General features: G+C 41.7%; 1 protein-coding gene across 4 annotated transcripts in view; it reads right to left on the minus strand.

Moving 5' to 3' along the window:
- Positions 1-17,876, minus strand: part of SEMA6A (semaphorin 6A) — a 130,167-nt gene that overhangs the window by 18,064 nt on the left and 94,227 nt on the right. For 3 of the 4 annotated variants that reach the window (XM_040240514.1, XM_040240516.1, XM_040240517.1), the window contains 5 exons: positions 17,727-17,867; positions 17,560-17,640; positions 15,208-15,266; positions 12,506-12,526; positions 7,045-7,200 (listed from right to left, as the gene is read on the minus strand). In XM_040240514.1, coding sequence (XP_040096448.1) covers positions 7,045-7,200; positions 12,506-12,526; positions 15,208-15,266; positions 17,560-17,640; positions 17,727-17,867 — 458 coding nt within the window. The remainder of the gene's footprint in view (positions 1-7,044; positions 7,201-12,505; positions 12,527-15,207; positions 15,267-17,559; positions 17,641-17,726; positions 17,868-17,876) is intronic. The other variant, XM_040240515.1, reaches the window with a different exon arrangement.

Genomic DNA, 17,876 nt, shown 5'->3' on the forward strand with positions numbered 1-17,876 from the left:
TTTAACAGCATAATAACAATGATAGTAAATCTTTAAGGGGCAGGTGTAGCACAATTTACAAATTTAAAACTATACGAATGGACTACATTTCATGAATTGTATTTTTCTTTATCAGCAACAACGTAGATGCCAAATTTCTTATGAATTTTAAAGGATACCTTTCCTCTGCCTCTCAAAACCAGAAATAAGTGAAGTCTTACTCAAAAGCATTGTGGGGAAAACAGCCACCGGTCCCCTATCTCCGTGGCCCTCGGCAGGCATGCTCCCACCTGGCTGAGTTAGTTGTTGATTGTTAAGTGAAAGTTGCATCCCGTTGTCTCCCCACTGGCAGCCCCCTCCCCGTCAAACAGAACCCCCTTCTCAACCCCTTTTACTTCCAAGACTGTCCTGTTTTATCACATTTAAAAATGGCTGTGATACTATAGGTTTTATTAGTAAAAACTATGAAAATTACTGTTGAGCTTTTAGGTTGTTTTTTTTTTTTGAAATAAAGCTCAGAGTGTTCAAAAAGAGCCCAACTTTGCCAGCATTTCCACAAAAATTTTAAATATGAGTTCTGTACCAAAGACACCTCATTTCCCTCATCCTCCCTGTCAAGTGATATATGACTGCTTTAATACTGGTACTGAAGGGGACAACTAAAGAAAAGGGGCTGGGAAACTGTTTCCGAGTCCTGTGTCCTTGATGTGTTCAGCCAAGTTGTCTTCAGTTGTCTAATATCTTTTTCTAAAGCTGCTGTGCACCATTTTGCCTTGTGAACAAGGATAATAGTGGTCGTAAAGACTTTTTGGTGCATTTTTGTGTCTGTGTGTGCTTCATCTGTCTGGCGGTTTGATATTTCTTGGACAAGAACTCTATCTCTAGTTTAGCCTCTCACTCCTTATTGGCATCCACTACTGTGCAGTGGAGCCAGTAATAAATTTTGCTTGAAGACTCCTCAGAAAACATTTTTGTTATGTTAATGTTACTGAAGAAATGGCAGAAAAAAATGCAGTCCAAGTTTATGAGTCAGGAAAAGATGCTTATTTTTCTGCCTTTATTACCTTCATCAGCAATAATTTTCTGTGTATATATGATCACCTGCATATGACTTGCTAGGAGCCAAGAGATCTCTTCCCCCATTGGGAGAAATGAGATGTTTTAAAAGCTTCATCCATTAGATTTTAAGCATTGTTGTTCAGTCACTAAGTCATGTCTGACTCTTTGCCACCCCATGGAGTCCTCTGTCTTCCACTGTGTCCTGGAGTTTCCTCAAATTCTTGTCCATTGAGTCGGCGATCCTATCTAACCATCTCATCCTCTGCTGCCCCCTCTCCCTTTGCCTTCAGTCTTTCCCAGCATCAGGGTCTTTTCCAATGAGTTGGCTCTTTACATCAGGTGGCCAAAGTATTGGAGCCTCAGCTTCAGCATCAGGCCTTCCAATGAACATTCTGTGTTGATTTCCTTTAGGACTGACTGGTTTGAATTCCTTGCTGTCCAAGGAACTCTCAAGGGTCTTCTTCAGCATTACAGTGTGAAAGCATCAATTCTTTGGCACTTAGCCTTCTTTATGATCCAACTCTCACACCTGTACATTACATGATTACCTGAAAAGCCATAGCTTTGACTATATGGACCTTTGTTGGCATTTTAAGCATTACAGATTGTTAAAATGCAGAAGCAATTGGGCTAGACTCTGTTACCAAATATGCTGTCTGAAAATGGGGTTTCTTAGTCTGTTCATGATGAAACTCTGACTCTAGGGTTTGGGACTCACAGTAGGTAAAGTTTGAAAGAGAGAAAAGGGAAAGAAAAGGTCAAGTAAAGGTTACTGCCAGGCCAACAGGATGCGCTGTAGCACAAGAGTCCTTACAGATCTTGGAAAAGTGCAAGTGCTGGAGGTAAACTGTCCCTGGGCCGCAATTAGGGAAGTAACGAGCTGTTGTCTGTACTTGGATGCTCACTGCTGGTCTGGAAAGCATCTCTCCAGATGCTTAACAAGCCTAGGATGACTAATTTCTTTTTAGTCTAAATCCATCGTGCTCTCGATTCCTACTTGACCAAACTTCTCATCTCTAATCACAAAGCTCTGTAGTTGGAAGAGAAATCAGAAGAGGACTAGATCGTATAATTGAAGCAGTCAGAGCCCAGCCAGTATAAGGTAGCATCCTCATTCAATCTCGTTCTTCCAAATGCCAGAGGCACAGTTTTGGTGGTAATTTAATCCTCACTGTACTCTGTTAATTGCTCCAGGCCAGAGTTACCCACAGTTTGCTACTGCTGCTGCTAAGTCGCTTCAGTTGTGTCCGACTCTGTGCGACCCCATTCCTGGGATTTTCTAGGCAAGAGTACTGAAGTGGCTTGCCATTGCCTTCTCCGACCCACAGTTTAGTCGTCAGCTAATAGTGCTGCAAATCAAGGAGTCTCACCTACAGTGTTATTTACTTTTAGTATTTCTGTATCCCTCTACTTCCTACATCAGCATTTACTTAGTATTTTATTTAAATTGCCTTTAAAATGTGTTTCAGGTAGAAAGTTTATATCATTATCATAAATGGGAAAAAGTGTCACTTTTCATAACTAGAAGGTAACCACAGAAATAAAATTGCATGCTCAGTCGCTAAGTTGTGTCTGACTCTTTTCGACCCCATGGACTATAGCTCACCAGGCTCTTCCATCCATGGGATTCTCCAGACAAGAATACTGGAGTGGGTTGCCATTTCCCACTCCAGGGGATCTCCCTGACCTGAGATCGAACTTGAGTCTCCTGTGTCTCCTGCCTTGGCGGGTGGATTCTTTACCACTGAGCCACTTGGGAAGCCCCCAAATCAAATTAACTGAAAGTAAAACAGAGTTAGTTCCAGCTAGCTTCAGCTGCATGGCAAAGCCATCTAAAGCCTGTTCTTTCTTCTCAAAAGGGTAGTAGTGAGTTTCTGGAGTTGTTAAAGCACCAAACAGACTTTTGTGTTGACATAACGAAGAAGATGGAAGGAGAAATGTCAAAGGCATTAACTTTCCACCGTATGATTCGGCATTGAAGGCCATGATGTCTCTGAGTCATTTAAATCATCTCCTGTAAGATGTGACCTGTCCTCCTTGGAGGCTATGATGTACTTGAGGAATAAAGAATTGGCTGCAAAGAGGATTGTTGATAAACTCTATGATTTATGCAGTTCCATTCAGGATTGTTAGAAAGTGTGGACAGTATACTCAGCAGCCTTTATAGACCTTCTGAATCTTATGGGAATATTATTTCCCAGACTAAAAATTGCTTACCAAACAGCTTGTACATTGATTAAAATATATTCAGCATTTGCTGTACATTTTAGTTTAAATTATTCATTTAATCTCTAATTTAAATTCTGTTTCTACATCTTTTCCTGGTCTGAATTGAGCACATCTTCTTGACTAAATATAATAATGTGATAATAACTTGTTTCAAAGATTTCCCAAAATATATATGCATACTACAGCTCTGGCATTTCCAATCCAATGGGAACATTTTTCTACATATCGACTATTTCATCAGCTTTCTGAGAACTCACGAGAACTCTAGAAAATAAGCTCTGAAGGAGATTTTCTTCTAATCTGTCTTATTCCTGTGTCCTTGGGGCAGTGGTTCCTGTGTCCATTGGACATTTATGCTCCACAGGTCTCTTGGCAGAGCTGTCCATGGCTACTCCCCTCACCTATCTTGCAGTCTTCTTGGAAATCAGGTTTTAGAGGACTGTTACTCTGGGTCAGAAACGAGGCACAAGAGTGGTTATTACTTCTCACTATTGCTTAACCTAGAAAAGAAAGCTCTTATTTCTTTTGCTGTGGGAAGGGGGGTGGGGTGGTGAGGGGAGACAAGCCAAATCTCAAAATAAACTGGATTTTCTTTCTTATTCATAGGTAGTTAGAGCCTCTTTGTAACTACCCATTACCACCTCAATAGTTATAGGATGAATAAATAATATATATTTTTAAATGTGCCAAAACCAAGAAAGAAGTAGCCAGGGCTGCTTCTAATTTATCAGCTTGGTGATTAAAGGGCTGGCTAGTAGAGGCTCCAGACATCTATGGAGCCAGAGATAAAACAGGGCAGTTGGCTCTGTTTTTTCCTAATGAATCTAGGGCTTGAAAGATATCAGGCAATTTTAAAGAAAAGCAACAAGGACAAGTGACATTAGACAAGGCTAGTAGGGTAATGAAGGGCAAGGCCAGTTACTGAGAGAGAAAATTACTTCATTTTCTGTGATAATGCTTCTGTGTGCTTTGTGGGTCTCTTCTCACACTTTGTTAGCATGACTGTATATACAGTGTCGGAACACTACCCCCCAGTGTAGAAGGAAAGAGCCTTGGAACGGTCCGCAGAGGGGCAGAGGGCTGGCATCTATTATTAATATTTTGAAAAGGGGAGGCTGAGAACAATGGTAGCAGAAGGGGGTTAGATTGCAAGGTGAGGAACAGTGCTTTGACAGAATGTGGGGGACGCACAGAATTAAATCAAGACGAAAGACACAGCAAGGGAAAGAAAGAAAAAGGCAAGCAAACATACTCTGGAAATGCAGAACTGTTTGGAAGATGAGGTGAGACCAGGAGGGGACCAGCCCAGTGGTGCTCAGCATTTCTGCAGAGCAGAGCTCCGGGCTCATCTGCTCACTGGCTCCACTCCCCCCCCAAGCAGCCAAAGTAAAAAGGGCACCAGACACTTGATTCCTCTTCAGCTAACTGGTCAGCAGATACCATTTTCTGCTTAGCGGGGAAATGTGTGGTATTTTAGAAACAATTCCAGAGTATATTTAGCTCCTAAAGCCAGGGCACACAAATGTCACATTCCCATGAGACAATCGGCCCAGTGAAGAGAGGACCCATCAGAGGCCCGCAGAAAAACCCACAAAACTCTTGCATCCCAGGAGATGCTGCACGCACAGATGTGACATCATTAAGGCGCCCACATCAGGGAATGAAAAGAAGCAAGGGGATCACAGATTGGGTCAAGTTAAAGGATGTCATCATGAGTCAGAAAAGAAACAAGACTTTTCCAACAGAGTCACGCCATCACCAAGTCATACCACACAGCGCTTGGCAAAACCAAAGAAAAGTTGGAAATAAATCATGAACATTAAGTTGGAAATAAATCATGAACATTCAACAGAAAAAAAACACTTCAGAGCAAAATGGAAATCAAAATCATAAAAAATCATGGCAAAAGGAACATTAAGCTACATCACATTTTTATTTTTTCAATTTCGGCATAACAACTCGTTGTCGTTGCCCCATCAAATACATAATCAGTTGTCAAAAAATGAAGCTCCAATTTGACAGGGCAAGGCAAAGAGCTAATAGCACAAGAACAGTGATCATGTTAAACACCCATGCAATCACCTCTGCCACCATTGTTTGACAATCTGTAGACTGCTTCCAGCTTTGTCAATATTCATAATAAGACCCAAGAGAATGAACAATGCCGAATTTTCAAATGATCTGTCAAAGTGTTAATTGGACTCTTTGATAACCTCCATCCCCCGGGAGAGTTAACGACTGGAGAAAATTCTCACCATCCGTCTCGGGGAAGTGAGGAGGAAATGACTATAACCAACTGCTAGATATTTGGTTGACATATTTAATGCTTTACTGGAAAGGCTGTTTGGTTTTTCAGAAAGTCGCAGTGGGCAAACACAATGTGATTTTTACTGTGTTGTCTCTTCTTGAGTAGTCGGCCAAGACCAACACATCTATGGTTGGGAGCCACACAAAACAAATAGCGGCACATGTTAGGGCTGGTATAGCCTGCGGTGATAGCTCTGCCCTGTCACAAACAGATATGGTGGTGTCTTGAGATGGGGAAGAGCAGGGATCCCACCAACTTACGTGGCTGCTGAGACACCAGCTTCTTCAAAAAAAAATATTGGGGCAGGACATATTAGCAGTAAGAAGTTACAGGAGAATAATAAAATTGATTAAGGGAGTAAGTTCACAAGTTAAAAGGGCTGCATCGTCTCACGTGGGCTTGGCATGTAGCAGCTGAGTGTATGGCATTCTCAGGAGAGGAGCCGCCAGAAAAGAAAAAAGGATGAAAATTTAGCATGAGTCTGCTGAGCAAACATTCTCTAAAAGCAGAGATGGAAGTATGTATACAGAAACCTGTGGGGGAGGACACGACAGAGACTGTCTTCCAAAGGTCACCAGAGCTGGTCTGCCCTCGACACTCAAACCCCCGCTTGGATGAAACTCTTGAAAACATATAGAAGTAAACAATGCTGAATGGGGAGAAACAGCTCACAACATAACTGAGCTTTTCAGTCTCTGATTTACAGGACTGTTTTTTGGACAAGTAAAGGCCTCTTTGGTTGCAGCTGCAACTAAAGTAGGATGTGTTACCAGAAGCAGCAAATGGCGAGAAAAGAGATGACATTTCCTGTCTCTAGTCTCTAGCAAAGAAAGCCGGGGAGAATTTAGGACAGTTCACAGTAGAGTCCCTTTCATTTAGCGTGGCTTCCTTTCCATTTTAAATGCATAGCAATTCTGCTTGATTAAATAACATATTTTTTGTTTTAGCTGTTGTCCTCTAAGGGCAATTAAGTGCATCTCAGAACCTCGGCTCTGTTCAGATTCGGCCCCCTGTAAGGGTGAAGGATGGGACCAGCCAGAAAAGACTTCACTCTGCTACTTCTCCATTCATGATTAAACGGGCTTTGACTGCAATTACATGTACTTGCCAAAGCCCGCATTGCATTCCATCTTATTATGGGGGAAAAAAAGAGGATCCAAAAATCACTGGATGAACTAAGAGGAGTGGAAAGGGACTTTAGGAGCCAGTGTCCACTTTGGGCCAAGCCATGCCTCTCTTGGGTGGAGGAAGCTGAGAGGATGTGTTATTTGTTTTGTGTGGCTTCTCCTTGGTTGGGGAATCATTTCGGATCAAGCCTAGCACAGAGGTTTGGGTTGCAGTCTTTTCCATCAGTGTGTTGGAGGTCTGTTCCTTAAATGCTGCTGCGGTTCAGCTGGAAGCAGTTACACAGTCCTCCCCGCTCCTCCCTCCCTCTCCCCGCAGAGGAAGAGGTGCTTCCAAGGCCTTACCCTTCTTGTCTTGGTGATTATGGGAAGACACTGCCCCCAAAGAGTCTGTGCTGTCAGGTGACTCCTTCCAGTCCATCCTTCCTCCCCTAGACTCATACCCCTCTTGAGCCGCCGAATCGGACGTGGTGGTGCTGGGCAGGAGGGAACTGGAGTGCCCTGTTTTCATCACAAATACAGTTAGGGAAGACATCACCGGAGACCCCTGCTTTTTCTTTGCTCAGAGGCCAGGAGGTGGGACACCCAAGCTGGCGGTAAAAGACTCAAAGGGGATTGCCCTAGACATAATAAGGCTGGTGGTAGGATTTGGCAGAAGAGCCCTGGAACTTGCAGTTAGGGGGTGAAGGGCCAGGTCTTGTCTCTCCTGCTTGCTGGGTGAGCCCGAGGCAATCACTTAACCTCCTTGGGCCTTGGTTTTCCTTGTGCACAAAATAGAGTCCTCCAGTGTTTGGAGGATAAAGTGGCATCATGCTGAAAGTACCTAGCAGTGTTTGACACATAGTAGGTGCTCAGGAAATATCAGAGTCCCTTGGTATTCCCTTAGCAGCACAAAGGCAGAATGTGTCCACTCTGGGGGTAACATTCATGATGATGGGGCAGGTGTATGGTAGTGGGTGAGTCTCTGCCCTGTCACAGACAACTCAGCTGCCCCGAGCCTTTCCCATGGAGGATGTGTCTAGTATTTGGCAGCAGTGCAGCCTCACAGGCATTCCGCTTTCTAAAGGGAGCCGCTAAGCCCTCCTGTCTGGAATACAGGGCTCAACTGTTCTGCCTTGTTATGGCTTTGCCTTTTGTGTCTTACTCAAACCAAGTTAAGTTTCATGGTCTTCTGACTCATACCCGTGAGAGGTGGGTTTTGAGGCCACCATGACTAATACGATTCAGACTAGAAAGGGAGAGCTTTCTGAGATCCAGAGTCGCCTACTGCAAGATAATGCTAGAAGAAGGATGGCCAGGTTGGGAGTTATGGCAGAAATTGGACATTTCCTGTGAATACATTTCTAAGTCTTCCTTTCCATCATCCCACAAGGTTAAATGCAGATCGCATCTGGCGCTTTGATCTAAACTGTCACAATGATTTAAAGAAGCCCCACTACCTGTTCTCTGTGGTGGAAATAAAAAATAACCTCTCTATGATTTTCAAGTGGAGTCTTTGGCTTATTAAACCATCTTACCTATAGAAGCAACCTCTTGAACAATTTTTAAAAAGACATCAGGGAACTACTGTGAATGTGTACTTGATGCCTTTGGTAGAAAGTAGGACAGATTTCACAAGTGACTCCAGCCTCGGGCTGTGATCACCACACATGTGATAAATAAAATGCCGGCCACCAGAAAGAAAGATTCTAGTGAATGCACTGCATTCTTCTTTTTCACAATTATCATTGCAAGTTGGATTTTCAGGAGACTTTAATACGGTAAATTACAGACCATGTAACCATATACATACATGGTTATATATATAACGTATGTGTGTGCATAAAGCAGGGAAAAGCAAGCAAGCCAAGTGAGTATCTAAGCTGTAGGATTTCCGTGGGAGCTCTACATTTAAAACGTTACCACAAAGCTTTGGTAACATTTAAGAGGCCTCTTTCTGTGTAGGGCTTGTTTGGCTTCTACACAGCTTCAAATATCTGCTTTGCTGCAAAGAGTCTAGTTCATATCCAACTGCTAAAAACATGTTCATTTAAAACTCAAGAATGCTTGCATCTAGATTTTTTTGTTTTTTACATTTCTGGGTTTCACATTTCATCTCCGAATACTGATAAGAGAACACGAGTAGGAAAATTAATAACCTGGAATTGGAAATACAGACTTTCTTTTACTTCCTTTATGCTTATATTGAGGTCTAAAATATAGCCTCTATTTTCTGCTGTTGAATTAACCATGCTCTCATGAAACATACTGTCAACCTAAGAGAGACTTCAGCACCCAAACAGTGAGAGATAGCTTAGTGGTGAGTCAGAAAGAGGGGGAGGAAAAATGAAGCCTTTCCTCCAAGTAGCAAGAACTTCTTTTACCTGAATTGATATGCATTTTGAGCGCTTTCAATTTAACTGTGTTCAAGGGGCAATTTTATGGTAATGCCATAAGTGTGGTTTAGGGAGAACATTTCTTAATACGGTAATCTAGGGGAAATACATGCCTAAGGGACACATTCTCTGTAGAAAAGAGTTCCTGGACCATATGCCGCAAATACATGGGAAAGTCATGGGTAATGGAAAGCTATGGCTATGAGAGGAAATCAGTACGGACCAGATGGTAGTTAGGTAGGAAAATGTTGCACGCAAATGTGAGAAATCAGCTTCTGCCTATTGCTGAAATGTTAGTTTAATACCCACCACATCTCCGTTTTCTCCATGTAAATCTAGAGAAACCATGCATCGTATATACTCAAATGGAAGAAAAAAATAGAGTAGCATGAGGTTTGTAATCTTTGAAACGTATGCTCGAGGACAGACAGTGTGTGCCAATGGTGGAAACAGAGAGTCGGAGAAAGCAGTGCCTGATTCTCAGGAATTTTAGAACTACCATGTGAAAGCACCCGTAAGCAGCCATCCTTCATGTGAAATCAAAGAAATGTATTATTATGACCTTGTTATTATGACCTCTCCAACTGTTAAATAGGTATCACTCATGTTTCTTCTTAGAGTCTGATTCTATGGGCTATATTGTTTTTGTGCATTCCCTAAGAGACTGTAACCAAAATCATGCAACAAAAATAGGCAATCATTTGTGGATATGGTATTACAGGTCAACAATTTGGAACCTCTAATTTTGTCTTGTTAATCCAATATGAAAAGTCATAATTTTAATCAGTGGAGCTGATTATGTATTATTCTTACAATACACAAAGAAATAGATTTTAAAAGTTAACTCCAGTATGCATCAAATTGTTTCTCTATATCTACAAGTCTTTATATTAATAATTCCAGAGGTTAGAGACCCTTCAAACTACTCTAACCTATTAACAGTGATGGTAGCCAGTTAGACACAGAGGAGGCACTAAATCAATACAGGAGAGGATGAAAGAAGGAAGACAATCAGGGTCCAATTCACTAAAAAGGGGTTCTTGTGTATGTAATCGGTATTGCAGAGAGCTTCTACCATGTAGAGTTTGCATGGGTTATTGAATGATTCTTTTTTTTTCAGAGTGAGGGAGTACTTGTTCTGTGGGTCACTCTATAGGCTGTACTCAGCCACTGGGCTTCAGTATTATGGGAACATGTAAAGGACACGGCTAGACACAGTGGGTGCACTTTGGGCTTTGGGGTTGGCTTCCTTGTTTATATCTGGGCTCATAAAAACAGCTATTTGGTTTTTCTTTTGATGGTACAAAAAGAGTACTTAGTCCAGTGCCTGGCACATAGTAGGCCCTAAGCAGATGTCTGCAAATGAATGAATTAAATCTCTTCTAGGTTTATTAGATCCAAAATAAGCATCTTTTGCAGTAGTTGGTGTAAAGAAAGTCTCCTGTGCTTTTGTAAGTACTGACTGAACCAGCCCTCATTTTGATGGTCAGTTAATCATCTAACCACTTTACACTGGAGAGACTGGGCCTGAAATGGACAGAATTATTAGCTGAAAGGAAAATTCCACCTCTTTAGTGTCATCACAGAAACCACTGATGGAGCGAATGGGGATTGTCCTTTAAAGTGTTAATGTGGAGGAATTAATAAATTCCTTTCCTTTTGTAAAGGCAGGAAGAGGGATCCATAAATTGAAGAGTACTTTTTATTCATCAAGAGCATCCCATGCTTTAATTACTCTATCTATGTGAGAAACTACCTGGGAGTTAAAGTTGGCCTTAGTCCGACTGATGAATGCTGGGGAGGCTGCTGGTTCACGGAGATTTAAGACCTGAATTTCTCAACATCGGATAAGTATTATTCAGTTACAGGAAATGATTGCAAAGTATGATATTGAAAAGAGCAGATGCTAACTGGGTTCTCGTTCTGAAGGGCACACGGAGCTACATGACACTCGCCTCCTGAGGAGTGTTTCTCCCAGTTGTTGGGGTTCAGTATTCTGGCTTGAATCAGAGATGAGAGAAGGTTAAAGGTGGATGAATTCAGTGGGCTGACTGACTCCACACTGCCTCACTTCATGACAGGAGAGACTGGGTGTTGTTTTCTGTATCTGTACAGCCACCATTTATAAGATAAACTTTAGGACTTTCAAAGAGGCGTTTTATTGACACTAGTTAGACACAGGAGTGACAGTTTCCACAGAGCTATTAAACACATTTGCAGCCATTAGGAACTGTTTTTCTGAATCCTAAATCTACCTTGCTTTCTTTTCCTCCCTCTTTTTCCTTTCCTTTATTTTATTCTCTTCCTCTGTTACCTACCTCTATGTTGAAAGACTGACCTGGAGCTGTTACTGCTATGTATTTCAAAACATAAAAATGATAAAATGTCTGCATACCAATGAAACTTGTAGTCCCCGTTATAATACAGAAGCTTAAATTAGCCATTACATATGTGCTGTTCATTATCTTTAAGAAAAAAACCACATGAATAGTTTACCTTAATAAATGTTTGGGGAAGCTTTGAGAAAAGGAACAGGAACATTTCAACTACATATTAACTTTCCTTATAAAGAGCTCAGAATATCTGTTTATGGACTTGCGGGCTTTATTTAGTATAGTGTCTGTGTATTTCAGAGCAGCAACAATAGGATAGATCCTGTTTGCACATCATTTTGACTGCATAACTAACTCTTCCTTATATACATTTAAAGAAATATCACTGAAGATAGGTCTACAAATTCATACTCCATGTATGATTAAATTTTGATGGCTATATTGGAAAGTTTTGCCTGTTAAGAACTTGGTATCTGCATTCTATAGGGACTTTTCCTGCAGAGGATGTTGTTCTGAAAGTCAGCATTTTGGGGAATCAGGTAGGGAGCTGTGGCCTATTACTTATAAGCACTGTTCTTTTATCTTGGATGTACTTATATCCAAAAGCAATTTCTTCTCCCTCAAGAACTCATTAAATGCATTCACCAAACTCTCTAAGGTTGGCATATTTCCTGTTACGTGGATTATATTTCATGTCACGTCGATTAAAAATGTAAGACTCATTCTCACACGTCAGTTGTCTCATATATGTAGAGAAAATTTTGAAGCATCATGAAAGCTATGAATAATTTTAGTGAATTGGGGCCCTGAAGTAGCAAAGGATCTGGTCCATGATGTTTGGGAATGAAAACTCTAAACTACCACAGGGTGAGTGGCTCAAAGAATAAGAAAACAAAACCAAACCATAAACTGACCATAGACTGTGTTGTAAGACATTTCATGATCTGGTAGAGGAGTCGAAATGTCTATAAAAAATAATGAGAATTTAAAAGTTAACTGAAAAAGAAACAGATTCGGAAATACTCAAGAGGGTTAGTGAAATAGGATTTCACAAATAGATTTCCATTGCCATTAAATTATCAGTAACATCTTCCTTACCATTCAGTGCCACGAAGGAATCTGAAAGACAAAAGGGAGGAGTGAGTGAGTTAATGTTTAACACGCTGCTCAATGTGACTTTTGTAATCAGTGGGAATGAGCTGATACAGAGCTGCGCTAACATACAAGGCCTAGACGAAGGAAGTGCTTTTTAGTTTCTGCTTGTAACAGAAGATGCTTCTTATCTGGTTCAGTTTCATACCCCTGTGTCTCTTTACCAAGTGGGCTTCCTCAAAGTCATGCCTTTGTTGCCAAGAGGCAGAGAAAAAGCACGCGTGAGTGCAGAGAAGGGTAACTGCGATTACACATAAGCCCTGCTCCATCAGGAGGGATGTGTACATGGATAAGATGAGTCACTTCTGGACCACACTTACGAAGCACTTGTTCTTTATAGTCTCTCTCATTTCATCCTCCCAACTGTGCTGCGAGGAACTGTCCGGTATCACAATGTTCTGACCTCAGCAGGGGTTTAAGTGAGGAAATTAACAAAAATAAAAATCACACATAGAGGTAACATCCTGTTTGTGTGCATGCACGCATGTGTGTATGTGCTGTGTATCTGGGTCATGTCACTGGTTCACTCAGCCTGCTCCTCAGCCTCTGATACTGGCTCTGTATGGTTTCCTCACTTCCCCTAAAACTTCTGTGCGAGAGTCATGGTGCACCAGATATCTAAGTCCTGTGAATGCCTGTGTGTGACTAGGTAACAACTCACAGAAGTAGGTTATGCTCCAGTGAGCGCCCAGGATGAGAGACGCCACTAGAAAAGTCACCACCTGCTGCCTGGAGCAGGCACCCTATGTGCCTCAGTGGGAATGGGGTGTCAGGTTATGGGGAACACGAGAACATGGAGCCTGGACCCCTGAGACTGAAGGGTCAATCTCCGACCTTGGACCTGAAGGCCTGCCCGGAGCTCCGCGCTGGGACCCGGGTGTGGTGTAGTTTGCACCTCAGGGAGCCAGTAACAGGTTCCCACTTTTCATGTGTGCACCTATTCAACCCACATCGATACCCCTGTTTTTTCTACAGATGCCTTTATCATCAACTCATAAAAATATGAAGAAAATATTCACTGATGTCAGCTAATTAAGTTCACTCACATAGACACACATACAGACCAAAGCCTGTTTTCCCTAAAAATGACACTGGAAAGCGTCAACTTGACTAAGGTCCACCAATCAAATATCACATTGTTTAGCTGTACACACCTAACAGATCTTTCGGTGATGCCACTGTCTCCTATGTCTGCTTCTTAATTCAGATTTTGTGTGTGAGGACATAGTAAGAAAAAGACGAAGAAGCTTTTGCCAATATATATTTGCAAACCAAAAATATATATGACCAATAATATATAGCCCTCTTTATTTAATTATGTCTTTCCTCCAGAAAAGATAAGGTATTAAATGGAACCTTAGAGTCTGTCATTTCAGGACTCATGGCTCAAAGATGGAGAGTTATATCCATGATTTTCATTATCGAATCAAGTATCAGAAGTAATACAGTTTCATTCCCCTAGGAGCTATTTCTGGTGCCATTCTGAATACAAGCTTCTTGAAAATTCATCGCATATAACATTTTGAAACATGGCAAACTAAACATTTTTCAAGGGCATTATTCTCTAAATTAGTGTTAATAAAGCATTTTCAAGAGAATATGGATATTAATCAGATCACTAAACAGCTGGGCAGAGTTTTGACTAGGATCCTTTATATATAAAGTTCTAACTACAATATTAACATCCAACCAGTCCATCCTAAAGGAGATCAGTCCTGAATGTTCATTGGAAGGACTGATGTTGAAGCTGAAACTCCAATACTTTGGCCACCTGATGCGAAGAGCTGACTCATTTGGAAAGACCCTGATGCTGGGAAAGATTGAAGGTGGGAGGAGAAGGGGATGACAGGGCGAGATGGTTGGATGGCATCACTGACTCAATGGACATGAGTTTGGGTAAACTCTGGGAGTTGGTGATGGACAGGGAGGCCTGGCGTGCTGCAGTTCATGGGGTCGCAAAGAGTCGAACCCGACTGAGTGAATGAACTGAATAACTTTTGAAATGAACCCTGAGATTTAGCATAGTAGGTCAATTCTTATAAAAAGGGTATTTTGAATCACTTTGTACTTAGTGGGTTCTTTGTGAACATTTGTTTTTATTGCAAATAGTAATAAACATAAGTCTAATTAGAAAATAATTACTTTTGTTCACCGATATGTTCAAGAAAAGTAAATAGTCCCATTCAACTGAAAAAGCAGAGTTCATTGATCAACCTTTTAAATCATTTGTCTAAAGATTTTGCCAATACTGTATTTTTAAAGACAACAAAACTAGTGTTTTTTTTTTATAGTTTATTCTTTAATTGGAGGAAAATTGTTTTACAGTGTTGTGTTGGTAAAACTGGTTTTTAAGTGGAAATGCTGATATAGCTGACTGTCCTGCTACAGGTTCATCCTCAAGAGGGAATTTGTTTCACATTTATGATAACGAACTAGGTGCCAGCATTTTCAGCAACAGCATTGACAACTGTGGCTTCAAAAGACACTATTTTCTCTGATATTTAGAAGGTGATTTATGTTATTTTTGCATGTTTTAGAGGCAGCTGCACTCAATTTCACATGTGGGGTCATGTTTCTAGGCCATTCTATAAAAGCATCTTTTATCGACTAAATATCCAAAAACAAGCATGGATAAAAACTCCACTTACTGTGACAATCCCCCAGGCCATCGGTATTGCCACGCTCTATGTCCTGTTCAAAAGTCAGTCTTCAAAAGGAAGGAAGAAGAAGATAGAAACAGATTCAGTGATATGAGTCTTTATTCCAGCGTGCATCTTAAATTTCACTAAAGCAACTAACACAGTTTGAAAAACTGAGTGCCAGGTATAAAAAGAAGTAGATAAAACAACTTGAAAATTTATCTCCAAAGTTTATAGAAATGAGTCCTTTGTGAATCTCCCAAGGAGAAGCCATGGTTTGGGCAGTCAATTCAGGTTTTATTCAGGGGGTAAACAAGTTTGTGGATTACCTATATCACTCTTTGCTGCTAATGCCCTGAGCATTTTTGAAACATCTGAAAAGTTTAAATGTTAACCAGCATCCTGATGTAAGTGATACGGAAGTCTATACCTTAAGAAAAGCGTTTTCCTCTCTCCTTTCTCTTTCACCCCGACTCTTGCCTCCCTAGACCTTTATCTGTTTCTTTGTTTAGAAATAGCTTTGTACGGCAAAGTGTTCCCAGCGGTCGGTGGCTATAAGGGGCCTCTGGGAGGACACAGGACGCGGTGGTGTGTTTTGCTGAGCCCATGTGGGTACTTGGCTCACACCTGGCCCCACGTCCCATCTTCAGGGGCACTGCTGTCATGCTTCTCTACGGGTTCACTCTCCTTTCAAGTCCACCAGGTCACCTCTGGGCTGCATAAACTCTGTACCCCAAAAGGACTGATCTTAATAGTATCTAATTTGTTTTTTTTTTAATTTATTTATTTTAATTGGAGGTTAATTACTTTACAATATTGTATTGGTTTTGCCATACATCAACATGTATAAATAAACACACTGGAATAGTCCAAAGGAGTCTTGTTTTTTTGGGGGGAACTCTGCTCTTCTTTCTGCAACATACTCAAAACTCTGATTTTGCAACTGCCTTCAGAGTTTACTTATGAGCCATCTCGGAAAACTACTTTGACAGTCACACCTTGATCTAATAATCTGCCGTGTTCGTTTCTAGTGTTTTTATGCTGTGTCAAAAATAAAATTCAGCCTCAAAGGATAAAGATTTCTAGTTGTAACGAAAGCCAGGATTCACCCGGTCCTGAGGCCACGTTCCAAGGAGAGTTGCACATGTTTTGAACAACTGGGTTCTCATGCTGACTTAAAAATGATTCTTAAAATTCAGCCTTATTACCTTTGTTACGCCTTGACTAAAGAAAGGAGGTAGGCCATTTCTCAGCTTCCCTCACTGTGCGCTTCTGAGGTCCTTCCTCCTTCACTTCAAGGTCCCCGTGAAAAGCTATAAAGCTCTCACCCTGTAGTCTGTCAGTATTGCTACTTGCAAAGCTGATCTAATACTGCATGGTGAGTCAACCCTTTGCATTAGCCAGATTTCCAGGTCAGACTTTACAGTTTCCGTCAGCTCTGTTTATGGGAATACTTTCCCTCAGATTATGCAGGTGGTGGTCAATCAGCTATCCTATCTGTTTAAGTTGCTATTCTCAAATGGGAGAGGGGGCTCTCCCATTGTGTTGGGAGGACAATTCCTTTTGCCTGGTGGACTGGGGGAAGTGAAGAAATGACTATGAAAGAACTGTGCTGGCATCTGGCATCTTCCTTGAAATGCCATAACCTGTCAAGGACATGCATTGAATATTTCTCCAAATGTTATTTTGGATTTCAAATCCACAGAAGTAAAAGCATAAAGCCTTTGAACTGACACCATCCAAGCACTGGAAGTCAGGGTAACAATTCTCAGCACCAAAATCACATGCGTGGTAGACTGGCTTGATCTAGCTGATCTGCTGGAGAAATGCCAAGAATTGATTTCCTCCCTAATGAGGAATAGGGTCAGCTGTTCTCTGGTGCAAGAGAAAGGTTTATTGGATGTGTACACCATGCTTGCAGCACAAATGCATTGCTTATTAACAAATGCCCTACAGTCTGTTCTCAGCCCTGGATGGTCAATTACAGGAGCCACTTTTGCTATGGCTGGGACAGACCACATCACTAACCTAATTGGTTACCCTCATGCTCCCTTTCTCTGCCATTCTTGCACTGTGATGAGCAAGGCACGTACCCTCTTGTCCCTCTCCCCAGGGAAAACTTAAAGTCCACTGTGCTGTTTTTCTCTGTTTTTACTCAGTCTGAGGATGGACGATTAATCAGTTGGAAGTCTGCCACGTGTGATGTTGCGGTATTCTATGAAATGGGGAAAGGAAGGAGAACGGCCGGCAGTCGCAGTGATGAGGTATGTGCACAGAAGGCCAAGTGGCAGTGCTGCATGTGAGCACAGTCGATCCTACGTTTAGGCCACTTTAAACTCTCCCACGCCTCGGGCTCCTTACCTGCTGCTGGGCGACAGATGGGCACACACACCTGCTTCCTTTACCCACCCACAGTAGGGGTCTCTGGAAGCAATGCAGGTTCTGCAGGAAGAGAGTGACTGTGAGCTTACCTAGGACTCTTCGCTAAGCACCGTGAACATCCGATGATCAATGAGGCAAATACATACTTTTTACACTTGCCATGCCGCTCACACCGGCCAAGGGGAACCTTGATCACACAAGTGGAGAATGCAACATACAGAGAGCTGCTGGCTTTGTCCAGCTGCATGCCCATGATCCTCTTGTCTTCTACTCCGTCATAGCTGCACCTAAAGTTT

Source organism: Oryx dammah, unplaced genomic scaffold, assembly GCF_014754425.2.
Source record: "Oryx dammah isolate SB20612 unplaced genomic scaffold, SCBI_Odam_1.1 HiC_scaffold_5, whole genome shotgun sequence".
Lineage (NCBI taxonomy): Eukaryota > Metazoa > Chordata > Mammalia > Artiodactyla > Bovidae > Oryx > Oryx dammah.